The sequence below is a fragment of the Myotis lucifugus genome, unplaced genomic scaffold (assembly GCF_000147115.1).
Source record: "Myotis lucifugus unplaced genomic scaffold, Myoluc2.0 scaffold_494, whole genome shotgun sequence".
Lineage (NCBI taxonomy): Eukaryota > Metazoa > Chordata > Mammalia > Chiroptera > Vespertilionidae > Myotis > Myotis lucifugus.
Genome location: NW_005871542.1, coordinates 421,809 through 438,533, shown reverse-complemented (window position 1 = coordinate 438,533; position 16,725 = coordinate 421,809). Strand labels below are relative to the sequence as shown.

The 16,725-nt window shown below is 44.8% G+C and overlaps 1 protein-coding gene across 1 annotated transcript; it reads left to right on the top strand.

The window, feature by feature from the left end:
• Positions 1–2,045: 2,045 nt before the first annotated feature.
• Positions 2,046–14,429, top strand: IYD (iodotyrosine deiodinase). Its single transcript, XM_006103605.3, has 5 exons — positions 2,046–2,223; positions 9,427–9,618; positions 11,450–11,609; positions 11,922–12,078; positions 13,925–14,429. The coding sequence occupies exons 1-5, from the start codon at positions 2,046–2,048 to the stop codon at positions 14,105–14,107; spliced, it is 870 nt and encodes a 289-aa protein (XP_006103667.1). The 3' UTR covers positions 14,108–14,429.
• Positions 14,430–16,725: the final 2,296 nt, after the last annotated feature.

The window sequence follows — 16,725 nt, the reverse complement described above, 5'->3', positions numbered from 1 at the left end:
CGACTGGTAGCTATGACGCACAATGACCACCAGGGGCAGACACTCCAACCAATAGGTTAGGTTGCTGCTGGGACCCTGTTAGCCCCAAATCTGGTTCACCCACACCAGATTCCCTTTCAATGTGCACGAATCCATGCAGTGGGCCACTAATTTCTAATAATAAGTGATGGAAAAGTATCTCACACCATCCACATGAGCAGTGCAGGAATTCACATGGAGTGAAAGGGGATGGTCTCCTGGAAATCTATGAACAAGAGCCCTAGGAAGGCTACCCTTTGCCGAGACCAATACTGCCAAGTGCTTTGGGATAAGAGACAGCTTGGGGACCAAACAGTGCATCTCCCTTCCATGCATCATCCACCAGTATCTGTCTTGGCTCCTCTCTGCTGGTTTCCCCTCTCACCGTTACCTGATCAGAACTGCCAAGTTCTTTTCTTCTGTGCTATACATATTTTTAAACCTCTTTTCTGTATTCCTCCTAAGCTAAGCATGAGCCATGGAAGGTGGTCTTAGTCAGCTCAGGCTGCTATAACAAAAATACCACCAACTGGTTGGCTTTAAAAAAACAAATATTCACTTCTGATGGTTCTGGAAGCTCAGAGGTCCAACCTCACAGTGCTGGTAGGTTTGGTGTCTGGTGCAAGTCTGATTCCTGGGTCATAGGTGGCTTCCTTCACATATGTCCTCACGGGTGGAGAGAGAGCTGGCCAGTGTCCAGGTCTCTTCTCATAAGGGCACTAATCTCCACTGTCATGTTCTAATCACCTCCCAAATGCCCATAGTCCCAGCTTGCCGTGAAGAAGCAAGTGACATGGGCCTTTTTAGGCTAACACCCAGGGGTTGTGATGGCCCCCAAATTAATATGTTGAAGCCCTCACCCCCAAGGTCCATGGTTCGCAAACTGCGGCTCGCGAGCCACATAAGGCTCTTTGGCCCCTTGAGTGTGACTCTTCCTAAGCCTTAGGAGTACCCTAATTAAGTTAATAACAATGTACCTACCTATATAGTTTAAGTTTTAAAAAATTTGGCTCTTAAAAGAAATTTCAATCATACTGTTGATATTTGACTCTGTTGACTAATGAGTTTGCCGACCACTGCCCAAGGTGATGGTGTTAGAAGGTGGGGCCTTTGGGAGGTGATTAGGGCATGAGGGTGGAGCCCTCCCAGGTGAGACAGGTACCTTTGAAGAAGAGACAGAGAGAGAGGGCAGGAAGAAGGCGTCCATTGGAGAACCAGGAAGAAGGTCCTCACCAGGAGGGAAGGCGGCTGCACCTTGATCTTGGACTTCAGCCTCCAGAACGCTAAGACATTAATTTCTGTTATTTAAGCCACCCAGCCTATGGTATTTCTGTTAGAGCAACCGAAATTAAGACTTTTTTAAAAGGCCCTACTTAAATTATTATAAATCAATCAAACTGTCAAAGTTTTTGTATCACTTTTCCTGGACCAACATTTTCCTCTAATGCAAAATAAGAATTTCTTTACTCTACGTGTTGACACAGGCTTTATTATTATTTTTTTTAAATATGAAAACCTCAGGGCAGTTTCAGGAACAATCCGTTTTAAAATGTAGATGATCAGGCCCCTCTCCTGGGAATTTTCTCCCAGCAGATCTGAGCTGGTGTCTGAAAATCGGCTCTGTTACAAAGGAGTGCTCCAGGCAATTGCTAGCTCTGGGCACATTGAAGACACAACACGCTCTCAGAGAAAACATCCGGGAGGAAGATGAATGCGGTCTACCGCTGCTGGCAGGATGTGGTGCCTGGACGTGTTCAGCGCGACCCTGGCAATCATTGTCTAAGAATGCATTGTGGAGCACACAATTCAAAAAGGTGAATGCACTCGTGCATTACCAAACCCACAACACACCCCAACCCACTCAGCTGTGACCTTTGCTCCTTGGCAAGTGCTCAGAGCTGGAGTTCACTTGGTTCCTCCAGGCACGCCCCTCTCCCCCTCCTTCCCTCTCCTGGCATTCCGCCTTCCCTCTGTTGACTTAAATACCAGCGTGGGGAGGTGCACACTCCATTCTCCGACTTGTGAGCATGTTTTCCCTCACTCCGGTCTTGATAGCAGTTGTCTGCGTTTTGATCGTGTGGATCTTTAAAAATGCGGATAGAGGCGTGGAGAGAAGGAAAGGGGAGGCGAGAGCCGGGTCCGAGGCTCGGCCCTGGGTGGATGCAGACCTGAAGGACAGCACTGACCTCCAGCAGGTGGAAGAAGGTAAAGCTGTGGGCCATGCTGTGTGGCGTTTTTGTGATGGGCGCTGGCTGATGGCAGGTCAGCTACCTCTGTTACTAACAGACTCGTGAGTGACAGGGACAGGTCTCTCCTCTCAGGTGGTCAGCCTTCGCCTGCTGGCACTGACCCCCCTTTATTCCCGGATTCTGAGTAAAAAGCCAGAAGGGCTGATGTTTTCCTGGCTCCCACCTGCTGTGGTTGGTGAAACCTTTCTGAAGGGACACATCACAGGCTGGGGGCGGCCGTGGGATTGGTGGTCAGGTGTTGGTCAAGGACTTTGAAATTTAAAAAGCGGCCTCGAAGTAGGGACTTGCTACCTTTGACTGTGCCAGGCCCTGTGGGTTAGAGACAAAAGTGGCGGCTGTCCTCAGAGCTGAATGTCTTAGTCAGCAGACAAGGCAATAAACAGGCAACAGAGAGTAACGAAGAGATGAACCAGGTGGAACTGATCATAAGCTGTTTGAAGAAGGCCTGGGGGTGTGGTGAGGAGTTAGCAAAAGGATGAACCAGGCTTGTCAAATTAGTAGGACATGATTGGCAAGGGTTAGGAGGCATCTCAGGTAAGAGGAGCAAAAAGAGCAAACCCCTGGGAAAGATGCTGAGAAGATGGGAGGACGGCGCTGATCTGGGGAAGGGTGAAATGAAGTGGGGTAGTGAGCGGGTGGTCAGGTCATGGCTGACCTGAGAAGGAAGAGGTGAATGGCGCAGGCAGGCCTAAGCTGGCAGGTGGATATCCCCAGAGGGCTCCCTAGCTGCCAGAGGGATGTCTGACTGCCAGCTTAGGACCACTCCCCTGGGGAGCAGGCCTAAGCCAGCAGGTGGACATCTTCTGAGGGGTCTGGGCTGCGAGAGGGCGCAGGCCTGCCTGAGGGACCCAACACCCCGAGTGCACGAATTTTTGTGCACCAGACCTCTAGTAATAATAATAATAAGCCTGGCTGGCGTGGTTCAGTAGTTGAGCATTGACCTTTGAACCAGAAGGTCACAGTTCGATTCCTAGTCAGGGCACATGCCTGGGTTGCAGGGTCAATCCCCAGTGTGGGGCGTGCTGGAAGCACCCAATCAATGGTTGTCTCTCATCATTGATGTTTCTATCTCTCTCTCCCTATCCCTTCCTCTCTGAAATCAATAAAACTATATTAAAAAAAATAATAATTACAAGTAGCACTTACGGGATCCAGTGTCACATTTTACATGAAGTGAATTAATTTAGTCTTCATAATAACATAGTGAAGTAGACACTGTTATTTCCCCCCGTTTTGAAGATAAAGAAACTGAGACTCAAATATGCTAAGTCACTACCTGAGCAGCTAGTGTTCGAGCGCGGACCCAGCCAGTCTGGTTCCAGGGCCCAGGCACACAGCCAGTTTGCTAGGCTGCCTTTGCAATAGGAGAATGACCTAGAACAGAGGTGGCAGGAGATGGCCTGCAGGGTTAAAACTTCCCTGAGAGCTCAGAGGCAAAGTGCATGGAGGAAAGGCCACTGGATTTGAAGACCTAAGAGTTTATGGCAGTGGTTCTCAACCTTCTGGCCCTTTAAATACTGTTCCTCATGTTGTGACCCAACCATAAAATTATTTTTGCTGCTACTTCATAACTGTAATGTTGCTACTGTTATGAATCATAATGTAAATATCTGATATGCAGGATGGTCTTAGGCGACCCCAGTGAAAGGGTTGTTCGACCACCAAAGGGGTCGCGACCCACAGGTTGAGAACCACTGGTTTATGGGATACAAAAGGGATTGATAAGGCTGGTGGGGAATCTGAGACCTGGGGGTGGGGTGGGGGAGAGGGACTGAAGGTTGGGGACACAGAGCAAAGCTCTATGGTCAGTTCTGGTTCTCTAACCTGATTATTCTTTTCCCCAAATCCTCTACCTCTTCACTCTGTAGTCCTCCCACCAAGAAATGAATCTGATGCATAGTGGCCCCCTCAACAGCCATGTGCAGATATGCCCTGAGTGAAGAGTTCACAGTCTCTTGTTGAAATTTTTGTTGTTTACACAAGTGAGAACAACTGAGGTCACACAGGGGGTAGGGGAGAATTAATGTTTAAACTCAGTCTCCTCTGCCACCCAAGTCCCAGCTCCTAACCACTGGCTGGGGGGCCATGGTCTAAGAGAGGACCACTGTGGGCACTGCAGGTTTGGAAGGGGCATAATTGGAGAAGAGAAAGGGTTCCATTACTGAAGAAACACAGAGGTATTTGTGATGACAGCAAGTAGATACCAGCCAAAACCATTTTGAAAATTAGCAGTAAGGGACAAAGCAGTAAAATAAGTGTTGTAGGCCATTCTAGTGGGAGTTAAGGATAGTATGGGTTCCAATCCAACCTCGTCCAGCTCTGACCCGCAGAGAATTCCTAGTTCACATTCAGAGGCCAGGAATCAGTGTGTGTGTGGGCAGGGGGTGGGGGAATGGTGGGCCGTTAGAGAGGCCCTGCTCCTTTGTGTCATGTCAGACACAAGCTCTTCTGAGAACAAGTCAAGCATGGTGTCCTGCTAGTACTTTCAGTTCCCTATTTTTCTAGCTGAGGTCTAAGGAGAAGTTGCAATGTTTATCTCAAAGTAAGAGCCTCAGAGTGCTCCCATAAAATGTCACAGACTCATGGAAGTTCCTGGAAATGGAAATAGAAAAAGGATAGTGTTGCTCTTGTCAAGGTTCTTCATCTGGGTGCCACAGACTCCCCACCCCCACCCACCCCTGTTGCTGCCCTTGAAATAGTCAGTCTAGACCACAGCTAGGGAGGTAGCTGACTGAGAGGCCACGCAGGAGTCAGAGTGATGGTCGGGAAGGAGGCGTCCCCAGGACAGGTGTTGAGCCCTGAAGTCTCTCCCAACCTCACCTTCAGAATCTGTCTACGGTGCTAGCCCATCTCCCTCTGCCTCATTACATTGCTCCTTGAGGCTCCCAAAATTCGCAGGGAGGCAACAAGGATGCCATGACACCAATTGGCCTGTAGATTCATAGCTTGAAAATATTTGGCCTTCTTGCCAAAATTTTGGAGTAGCATCAGGAAACACAAAAGAAACTTCTGTAGAAATGCCATAAAAAACCCCCACGAAAACACTTTCATGTTAAGCATTAAAGGAGAGACGTGACCTGGAATTACTTGGCCATTAAACCTAATTACGGAGCAATTTTGTGTTCCTTGGCATAAAAGCAACAATAAAAGGTGAATTACTCCTGGTATCAAGAGCCAACCCCAAGTGTGGGAGCACAGGACGTATATTAAAAAGCAGACCACAATAGCACGCATTTGTTTTGGAAATGCATGGGCTTCACAGCTCAAATGACTCGCCAGGGTGACTGGGCTGGCCTAGGATGGAGGCAGGACAGCTGTGCAGTTTCCAGAGGTGGTTCTCTTTCCTCTTGGTGAGGACCACCTTCCTGGGGGCCCTCAGGAGGTCAAGGGGAAGGAGAGAGAACTGGTGCCTTTTGCATTTGTGTTGGTTCATGGCCTGGTGGTCGCTGGGTACTGTCTCTGAGCCTGGCTCTTTCCCTCGGCGGGACGTAGACCTTCAGGCCTGGGAGAGACTCCAGAAACAGCAACTCCCCTTCCCCCCCCCCCTCCCTGCCTTGCACCGCTCAGATTGCCCTGCAGGACAATCCAGCCAGCAGTGATTAGGCCAGTTCTTCATTCTGCTAGACTCAGGGAGAGCACCTACCCTGGACTTTAGAAGCTGCAGAAATTGCCAAGTCATGCCCGTAAGCTGCCTTCCCGTTTCTATAAATGCTGGTTGAATGGATCTTAAGAGTTGTTAATTTACGTTTCAGTTCAGGAAGCATTTCATGGTCTTGCTCATTGACTGTGTACTGATTACAGAGGCCGCCAGACTTCCTAACAAATGGGGAAGGAAGTCTCATTGGTGTTGAAAGTCTTTAATGGCACATTTGAGGAAGTTCAGGGTTGGTGATGATGACATCTGGGTTTGATTCAGAATTTTTTGCTGAAAAGCTGATAGCTGATTGTCGCCATTCCCCCCTCTCACCTACTTTCTTTTAACTTAGTAACTGGGCCTTCTCATTACATGTGTATAGTCCAGGGCCAGACTGCCCTGGCTAGCAAAGTGTCAAAAGAAGTTTCTCACTAAGAGCTGTGAGCAAAGCGGAACCTGCTAGTATTGTAGCTGGGTTCTCAGTCCATTTGGAGTCAGTCCCCCTTCATGAGAGTCCCCTCCTGCCTTCCCCCTCCCCATCCCCAGATGCCTGGGAGTGAAGTGTGTGTGAGCCAGTATCAGAGAAGGTCAGTCCTCTACCTGAATTCCACCTGGGATGTCCCAGACCCTCAGGCCCTGGATCTTCTTGCTCTCTTTCCTCCATTTCCGTGGGTCATTCTCATCTTTATGTGAAGGCTCCCAAAGTGACATCTTGCCTCTTGGATATCTATTTTCTTGCTTTTTGAAAAATTTATCTTTACTGTTGAAAGTATTACAGATGTCCCATTTTTTCCTTCCCACTGACCCCTTCTAGTCCAGAACTGGTTCATGAGACCACCTGGCACTGAGCTTCAGGCCCATGGCCTCCTGATGTTTTTGTCAGTGTTTGTCCTTCCCACTCACACCTACTTGCCTATGGAAATCATCCCCCCCCCTTTTTTCAGTGATTTCTCCACCCACCAACCACTTACCCAATGTATTAGTTTGGGGCAGCCTTTTTTTCCTTCCAAAGGTCTTTTGATTCTCCATTTTGTAGATCTGCCTCTGGGCTTTTCTGCCCCAAGTTCTATTCCCCTCACTTTGTCAGGTGGAGTGCTCAGCTCCTTTTGCAAACAGTCACTCCTATGCTTGAAAAACCACGAGCCAGGGACACAGCAACACAGAAAAGCCATCGGAGGTTTAAAACTGTCTCCTCTTCTTCCCTCAACATTTTTGGGAGGGAAAGTGAACAGCTCAGGGGGAGAGCTGTTCCTATACCGCTTGGAGCTGACTGGGCTTCAGGGGGTGGGGGGTGGTATTTTCCACTGATTGTAATTATGCTCTTTGCTCAGAAGAGGAAGTACCCATGGCCAGTTTTGTTCACACTTTCAGTTCCCATTGATTGTTTCAAACTCTAAATCTTTCTTGAAAGCCTTGAAATTTTAAATATGAAACAGGAATGTTAAAAATTGGTTTTGTTGTTGTGCTTTGAAAAATAGTAACACGGCAAGGACTTCATCACTAAAGATCTAACCCACTTAAACTAGACCTTACCCACTTAAACTTTCACCCCATTGAGAACATGCCTGTCTTCTCTTTCTTTGGATGTTCTAACCTCACAGTTCTTGTCACTTGATCCATGTTTGATTTCTTTGGTAATTAATTTCTATGGCCTTCTTATTTTTAAAAATTGTGAGATGTAATATTCTTATTGAAAAAGTGTATAAGACATAGATGAATTGCTTAACAAATAATTTTAAAACAAATATCCATATAATTATCATCTAGGTTAAGAAATAAAAAATTTTAGCACTCCATAAAACCCCCTATGTCCCTTTCTAGTAACAACCTCTTCCTGACCCTACAGAAATAGTTATTACTTTGAATGTATGGGAATTATTTCTTTGTTTTTATTTACAGATTTATTGCCTATGTATGCATTCCTAAATGATAGAATCATCATGTTAAAATTCTTTTGACTTGCTTCTTTTGCTTAACATTATACTTGTAAAATTCATCCAGGTTAGGCATGTGACCGAAGTCCATTCATTTTTCACATTCAGATAAAATGCTTTCATGTATATATTCCATTTCCAGAGGATATCACAATTTATTCACTCTGCTATTGATTAACATTTGCATACACATTTTAAATTGCTTTCTTAGAATTTCTTATAATTATTATTTATAATTTAATATAATGAAATATTAATATTATAATATGTAATGTAATGTTACATTATTTTATAATTTAATATTATAATAAATTTATAAAGTGACCCTTAATTTTAAAAAATGTGATATTGATATGCTTATGAGATGAATGGTATAACTTTTCTAGCCTTTTACTTTCAACCTCTCTAAATTCTTATGTTCTAGATGTGTTAAGAAAAAAAACGGGCCCAAATTGGAGTCACACATGCTAAGCTCCACATCACCAAACCTAATTACAGTTTCAGATCCCCCAGAAATGGAATCATAAACCAGTTGACCAGGAATCGCCTGATCGGCACTAGTGAGGTCATCCGCCTGATAGACCCTGCCATGTCCTGCCATGTCCTAAAAGAATCTAACTTTGCAATTACCAATCCAGTTTTTTGCCTACAACAACTTCCTTGCTCCCGTTCCCTTCTGCCTACAAAAGTCTTTCACTTTGTACAATTCCTCAGAGTAACTATGCTTTACACTTGAAACTCATAATATTGTATGTCAACTATACTTTCTAATTAAAAAACAGTAGGGCTTAAACATGTAACTCATTGGCCTTTATCAGGAGCATTTAGTCCACTGGTATTCGATGCAATTATTCTTGCTGCTGTTAGGAATTCAGTTATTCTTGTTAGTCTTCCTAAGGTGATATTTCCCCCTCTGACTGCTTTTAACATTTTATATTTTACCATAAAAGGTGTGGGTTTCTTTTTCTTACACCGCTTGGAGTTGACTGGGCTTCTTAAGTATGTAGATTTGGTATTTTTCCTCATTTCTGGGAAGGTTCCAGACTATGAGACTCCCCATTCTGTTGGGGCCTGAACTTTGATTTCTGTCCCTCTTGATTCCTGGAAATCTAAAAATGGACATTGACATGTGTAGGGATTGACAAACACAATTAGGGAAAAGACAGCTTCTGTGATTCTTTACCTCTGTAGGTTCATATTTTCTCTTTAGTTTTGGCCTGGGGATTTCTTACTATGTTGTCAACAATTCGGTGATTTTAAAAGGACTTGTAACAATATTTTATTGAGTGATCTTAGTGGTTTTCAGCTGATGAGAGAGTGTTTCAAACTAGCTAGTTCACTATTAATAAAAAGTTGCACTCCTCATCTTTGTGTAGGGGAAATTTTTCTTTTTCTTGATTTATAACCAATCTGGAGTTTAAAGGATGGTCAAGATCAGAGGTCAAGATTCTATAGATCTATACATCTCATTTTTTTTGTTGATGCTTTTGAGCTCATAAAGTTTTGAGAACTTTATCTCCTTCTCCCAAGTGGCCACCTGATGACTAAGAGAGATCATTTAATTTGCTACTTTTCTTGTTCTTATTTGCAGATGCTGATGAGTGGCAAGAGTCCGAGGAAAGTGTTGAACACATCCCATTCTCCCACACCCGGTATCCTGAGGAGGAAATGGTTACGAGATCCCAGGAATTTTATGAGCTTCTTAATAAGAGACGCTCAGTGAGATTCATAAGTAACGAGCAAGTCCCAATGGAAGTCATTGAGAATGTCATCAAAACAGCAGGTCTGTAATCGCACACTGGGTCGTTGAGAATGCCAGCTGTATTACTGTGGTGACAATATTGAGCAATGTTGAAGCTCAAACACGGTGAAGGAAGCCTAGAGTGATAAGCTTACCTATAAAGTCTAACCCAGGTGCTGACGGACTGCCAGAAACATAATTATTCCCACTTTCTATAAACGTCTGACTATTATAAACTCCTTGGGAGCAGATGTGACAATAGTTCAAAACTTCTGAAATGACTGAACATTATGAACTTTCATAAAAACAAAAATTTCTGAACACACTATTATACATTGGAAGATAAATATTTTTCTTTCCCCTCCCCTTAAAACACCTCTCTCTCTCTGTCTCTCTCTCTCATTTATATATTTCTCTTTTTGGAACCAAGTCTCTTCTATCATACTCCACAATGCTCTAACACTATATTCTGATGACCTACCAAATTTACTTTTGTGAATTTGCAAAATAAACCAAACAAGAAACACTAATTTTCAATGTAAATTGCTATCTCTACAGAGAAAAACAAACAAACAAAAAACTAAACAAACATGAGAACTACAAGAAAGTGGGAGGAGAAATAAGAGCAAGCCCCTTATTTGAGAGTCTTCTGTGATTGGAGTTTTATTCATTTCAATTAAGAGTACAAATGCACTAAATTGTTGAGTCCTTTATCTAACTAATAGCAGTTATTAAATTGCGCCTGTGTATATTATCTGTATCTATATATGTGTGTGCACATCTGATGCTTAGATAAATTTGGTATAATTAAAAATATTAGGGATGAATTTATTTCTTAGGATAGTGACGCAAATATTTATTGGGCAGATAACATAGGTACAAACTGAACTGGAATCCCTCTGTGTAGAAATGTGTGCTTTATGTTTAGCTTCTGACTTGCTAAAGCATTTCACAACTTAATCATGCCCCCTCTACCATGAGGAGTCGTGGGTGGCAAACAAGGACGTCATCAAGGCTGGAGGCCTGAGCCCCCCCTCATGTAGACTTTATGCCATTAAATTACTCAGTAGGAAGAAAGGAATAGTTGCTTCTGAAATATCCCACCAGAGGGTCACTGTGGTCTAGGAACAGTGGGGCCATTTCTAGGACTGAGGGGTGATCAGATCCAGATCAGAAGCTGGCCCAGGCCATGGCTGGAATCTAAAAGGAAATGCAAGCTCCTTGGGCACCGAGATGTACTATGAAGCTTTGTTGGGTTCCCTGGGATGATCTAGGTGTGGGCTGAGTGCTCCCGAAGCCTGTGAGAGGCAGAAGACACACTGATGTGTGCACTGAGCACCCAGGACCAAGAGTTCTTGTGTGTCCCAACGAAGCCACAAGCCCCACAGTCCATACTCAGAGCTTTGGTGTTGGCACTAAAAAATTTAGAGTTCCATTGCCTTTGGAGGAGTGTTTTAAAAACGACTTAACCATTTACATTTTACCATAAACTTTATGACTTCATCCTTTTTCAAGGATATCAAAACAGATGACATTTTGGAGAATTTGGGCTATCAGAATTCCCCCTCTGAGTTCCCTCTGTGGTCCTGATTCAGTTCCTAGGGACATTTTTCTCCCACTTAGTTCGAGAAGCAGTGCTAGGTCCCTCCAGCCCTAGACCCACTGGCCTTGACCTCAACCAGCGGGTGCAGAGCCTCCTACAGTGAGGCCGAATGAAAGGAGGCAGCAGCAACACACCAGGGGCTGCCGCCAAGGGCTCTGTTTGCCAGAAGAGGTAACTTCATTTTCAGCAAGTGTGAATCTCCCTCTATATTCTTAATCCACAGTCTCACATTTCCCTGCAGTGTTAATTTCTGATTTTAATGGGGGACAGGAACAGCCCCCAGTGGGGCCCACACAGAGCCCTGGACCTTCGTGGTTGTGAAGGACCCGGACATGAAGCATCAGATCCGGGAGATCATTGAGGAGGAAGAGAAAATAAACTACTTGAAAAGGATGGGACAACGATGGGTCACAGACCTGAAGAAACTGAGGTACAAACGGTGGTGGGATGAGGGATGTTTGGTTTGACTTCTTACAATGAAACAACGATGGCGTCAGTTTCCCAGTTTTGTTTTAGGTGTTCAAATGTTTGAACCTGCCTCTGTGAGGAATTATGAAAGTTAGGCCTGGTCTCACCACTGTATTGCCTTGAGCATATATATCAGGTCTGGGTCAAATCTTAGCTTTGGTCTTCTCATTGCAAAACCTTGTTATTTGCAACATAAATAAGCGAAGTAGTGAAAAGAACAAAAAATCATAAGAGCAAATATTCTCTGAAATATCTTTCTTTTTTTCCCCTTCAGAACTAATTGGATTAAAGAGTACTTGGACACAGCTCCTGTTTTGATTCTCATTTTCAAACAAGTACATGGTTTTACCGCCAATGGCAAAAAGAAGGTCCACTACTACAACGAGATCAGTGTGTCCATCGCGTGTGGCATCCTCCTCGCTGCCCTGCAGGTAGGTCAGCCTCCCACCTGGCCCTGGAGAGAGAGGTGATGCTTGGGGGCCAAGCGGTGGCCTTATTCACAGAGGGCAGCTGAGTTTCTGGTTCAGGGACATTCGGAAATTGTTATTATAAAGTTGAATTCCTGAGGGAGGTAACTCTGATGTGAAAACTGACTCTGAAAGCAGGCTGGGTGAGTACAATGGTTCAATGAGCTGGAATTCTTCCTGGAAATTCACCTGAAACATCATTGCAGGCTCAGAAGAAAGGCCCTTCTGTTTGCCTTCACCTGTGACATGTGAAGGTCAAGGGTGTTGGGAGACACACACTTTCAGAGCCTGGAAGTTCCAGGGAGTGGTTTCCTAGCTGTGTTTGCTGTTATCTGAGCTGATCAAATGCTTGAAAACTGTAAGGAGGACAATATCATTGAGCTTCTGAGAAGTTGAGTTTACATTGTATTGCATTAGAAACATGTTCATGTACTTAAAAAAAGTCCATCTACCTAGTAGCTCGAGCAATACTAAGCATGAAGCGAGTAGCTGAGGTATGCCTTTCACCTGAGTCAGTTCATTCCCTCAACAAATCCCCTCCGAGTTCCTTCTCTGTGACAGATCCTGGGAGACACCAGGAATAGTCGCCTCATGAACTGTGTGTTCTGGTGGGAATTGGGGTCTTGGGGTGGAGAGAGACAGTAAACCGGTAAACAAGTCAAGCAAACAAGACTATAAGAGTGAGTGATCATACTGCCAAGGAACAATAAGTCACTGTGGGCTTCTTCACTATCTCCAAGAAAAGTCTGCGCGTCAAAAACACCTCACAAAGTATGGTCATTGTTGCACAAAAGAGAAATAGATTACTTGAAAATTTGTCCTAAAGGAGCTGAAATCTTTTTTTTCCCCCTCCTGATTCTGTATACTAATAAATAAATGAATCACTGTGCCGCAGGGCACCTCCATCCATCTTTTTTTCCTTTTAAATAGTTTTCTGTTTTTCAATTATAGTTGATGTACAATATTAGATTAGTTTCGGGTGTCCTGGGAGAAGCAAGCTCAGATCTCAAGTGGCCTCCAGGCCTTTGACTCAGCAGCCTTTTGCCACTTTAGTGTTGAGTTTGCTGCCCTCTAGCGTTCCATAAGGCATCATTCTGAGTACAGGTCTTGATTTGCCAGGGAGGAAAGAGAAATCTCCCAAAGCCCCCATCTGGACAGATGGCATAGTGACGAGTTGTGCTGGACTCTCAAAGGCAGTTCCAGAACTTTCTGACTCAGGCTTGGCGGTGATTGGACAAGCAGGGGAGGTGGGCGTGGGGGGGGGGCAATGGTGGAGAGGGCCAGCGGTGGAGAGGGCCAGCTGCGGAGGTGCCTTAAGGCTACACATGATTTTTATCAGCTGTTTATGATCTGGGGGGCTTGGGGAGAGGTTGATGAAGTATTTTCTTTGCCTCCCCCCTTGGCTGCTGGGTCCTCTCTCACTGGATGTGGGGTTATCAGCTGGGGACCGTGCTCTGTCCATGGTTGGATCATAGGAACCACTTGGTTTCTTGTCATTCCTTTAGTGTAGTTGGATTCCCCAAAATTCTTTCCATGAAATAACCATTCCTATTTCTTAAGCTTAAAGAAAGGTAAGACTGGCATTTTTCTTCTTCAAGAACCTTCCCACTGTTTGGTTAAAAGAAGGTGGGGGCTGGGGGGATTGAGGAGAGCAGGCAAGAGTCAAGATACCCTGTGCCTCTTTGCTGCCCAACGTCCGGGAACTGAAAGAACAAGCAGGTCTAACAGGGACTGGAATGTCCCCAGCCTTGAAGCAGAGCCGGACTTTGCCGCTGACGTCTCCATGTACTCTTTTCCTCTCCCGTTTTAGAACGCAGGCCTGGTGACGGTCACTACCACTCCTCTCAACTGTGGCCCCCGTCTGAGGGTGCTCCTGAGCCGCCCCACAAATGAGAAGCTGCTGATGCTGCTGCCCGTGGGGTACCCCAGCAAAGAGGCCACGGTGCCCGATCTGAAACGGAAACCCCTGGATCAGGTCATGGTGACTGTGTAGGCCGGAGACCAGCAGGGAGATGCTGGAGGGGATGTGGCTGCTCCCGTCTCCTGTTCCTCTGGGATCTCTGGCTGCCCTTTCTCTGAGTTTAAGTCCCCCCAGAACTCCACGCCATGGGGGGGGCACTCTGTGTGCAGAAACCTTTCCACGTTCTCCAGCACTTGGAGTCTGAGACCCCTGCTTCTGACAGTGTGATTCGGGGAACATAGAATAAGATCAGCAGGTACGCTCTCTTCCATTTCTCACCCACTTTGGAAATGGATTACAATTTTACTGAAAACATGCTCTGGTGTTTAAGTGTTTTAAATTGTTCCAGAAAAGATCATGGCTGATTTTTTTTCTTTTACTTAAAAAAAAATCACATAAAAAGCACAGTCATCAGAAAATGTAATGTAGTCGCAAGAATCTAGCTCTGTGATGATTCTTGAATTTAAACTTAGATGAATCAAATGGCCCTCTGCCCCTAGGGTTTCTGGTGGTTTTTAGGCAAAGAATGTGCTTTTTGAGATACTCTTTTACTGAATTTCATTAATATTCTGTCAGTTTTGAATAATTAACCATCGAAAAATGTCACACAGAGCAGAACAGTGCAGGCTTGAGTAGGGAGGTTGGATCGGCAACTGTCTGAACATATACGTGGTTAGACGCCCTGTCTGTTGTTGGAGTGGTGTGTTGGAGCAGCTCACATCAGCATGTGGACGCTGATTATTAAATATTCAAGAATTGGTGAGCCAGTTATTGTTAAACCATTTGTTGCTTGAAAATGCCCACAGTGGGAGCATTTACACCACCATAATCCGCAGACACTACAAATCTCTTTTTTTTCCTTAAAGAGAAATGTGTTCCATTCACAGCACTAACCATGGCTCCCTTCTTTTCTACTCCATCGCATAAAACACACTTATCCCTTCTCTTCAGACGGCAGTCAGGCTGCTCAGAGCTGATGGGGTCATGGGTGCTAGGTTGGGTTTCACCTGTCACCCTGTCTTCCCCTCCAGGGGGACTGTACTCCGAGGCACACTCATAGATCAAATAGCTGTTCATCAGACAACTCTACCCTCCTCTTTATCCCCTTCTACTGTGCCCTCCCTCAACTTTCTTTTTTCCCCACTCAGTTCCCTCAGGATGACCTTTCCTGCCTCTTTTCATTCTGCTTGTGAGTCACACGACTCAAGAAAAGCCCAGGTATCATTGTTGAGAGTCAGAGCTGGTGACAACTCTGTGTCAGAGAAAAGGGAGACTTTCCCCTCTGACATATAATTAGATATTACAAGTACCCAAGCCCTCCACCATCGAAGTCTTTTGAAGTACCCAGAAGTCCCTTTTAGAATCTCCCAAATCTTCCATCCGTATCTTCACTTTCCTTTAAACATGCTTTCCCCCAAGTCTACACATTTTAATAAATACAAACTTTCCTACATTCTATTTCTATTCTTTTTGTTAAAAAAAAATCATTAGTTTTGTGATAGACATTTGTCCTGTACTCTTTATTGTAAATGAGCTTGGCTCAAAGTACATATGGCTATTAGACCTAGGTGGGCTGGAATGGGAACCTAACCACTGTACTTCATAGTGTTTTTAATGGGAAAAGACACTATTAGTTCCAAATATCAGGATAATAAACACGCTTTGGCATCACAGTGCAAAAAATTGAAGTTAAATAAACTTCTATTTCTTATGGTTAGAAACTATTTGTGCCCAGGGAGCTCTTTGGTAGTTTTAGTTCACTGGGCTCAGGTGGGCTGAGAACTTGGCCTTTGGGGTATGGAGTGGAGAGGGAATCTGGCCGGTGGGGGCGGTCTGCGTACAGTCATTCAAGTACAAAGCCACTTGGGAGGAAAGAAAAGTCTAGAGTGCGCAGGAGTTAGGGGCCCTCGAGGAAAAGAGTGCAAAGGGCTGGCCACCCTCCAGATCACCAAGGCCGGAAACAGCCCTGATTTGTCAGATGCTGAGCAGAGGTACAGACACGGATTTGGGACGTGCTGCAGCCAGCTTTCTCTCTGGGGGATGGAATTAAAACTAATGCGGTCCCCAGAGCACAGCACAGATGGACCTGATTCAAGTTTTTCTTCTGGCATTCGCCAGCTGGAGGCTGTGGAAAACAATCTTTTAAAGCCTCATTTCTTCATCTGTAAAATGAGGAAACATGTAGCACTTATCTCAGAGTTCCTGAGGCGATTGAATATGATGATTCACCTTGCTCAGTGGTTGACAAACTCATTAGTCAAATATCAACAGAGCCAAATATCTACAGTACAACGATTGAAATTTCTTTTGGCCGAAACTGGTTTGGCTCAGTGGATAGAGCGTCGGCCTGCGGACTGAAGGGTCCCAGGTTCGATTCCGGCTAAGGGCATGTACCTGGGTTGCGGGCACGTCCCCAGTGGGAGATGTGCAGGAGGCAGCTGATCGATGTTTCTCTCTCATCGATGTTTCTAACTCTCTATCTCTCTCCCTTCCTCTCTGTAAAAAACCAATAAAATATATTAAAAAAAAAAGAAATTTCTTTTGAAAGCCAAATTTTTTAAACTTAAACTATATAGGTAGGTACATTGTTATTAACTTAATTAGGGTACTCCTAAGGCTTAGGAAGAGCCACACTCAAGGGGCCAAAGAGC

Coding starts and splice junctions, on each gene's coding strand:
- IYD (XM_006103605.3), top strand. CDS start 2,046: ATGTTTTCCCTCACTCCGGTCTTGATAGCAGTTGTCTGCGTTTTGATC. Junction 2,224..9,426: donor CCTCCAGCAGGTGGAAGAAG/GTAAAGCTGTGG, acceptor TCTTATTTGCAG/ATGCTGATGAGTGGCAAGAG. Junction 9,619..11,449: donor GAATGTCATCAAAACAGCAG/GTCTGTAATCGC, acceptor AATGGGGGACAG/GAACAGCCCCCAGTGGGGCC.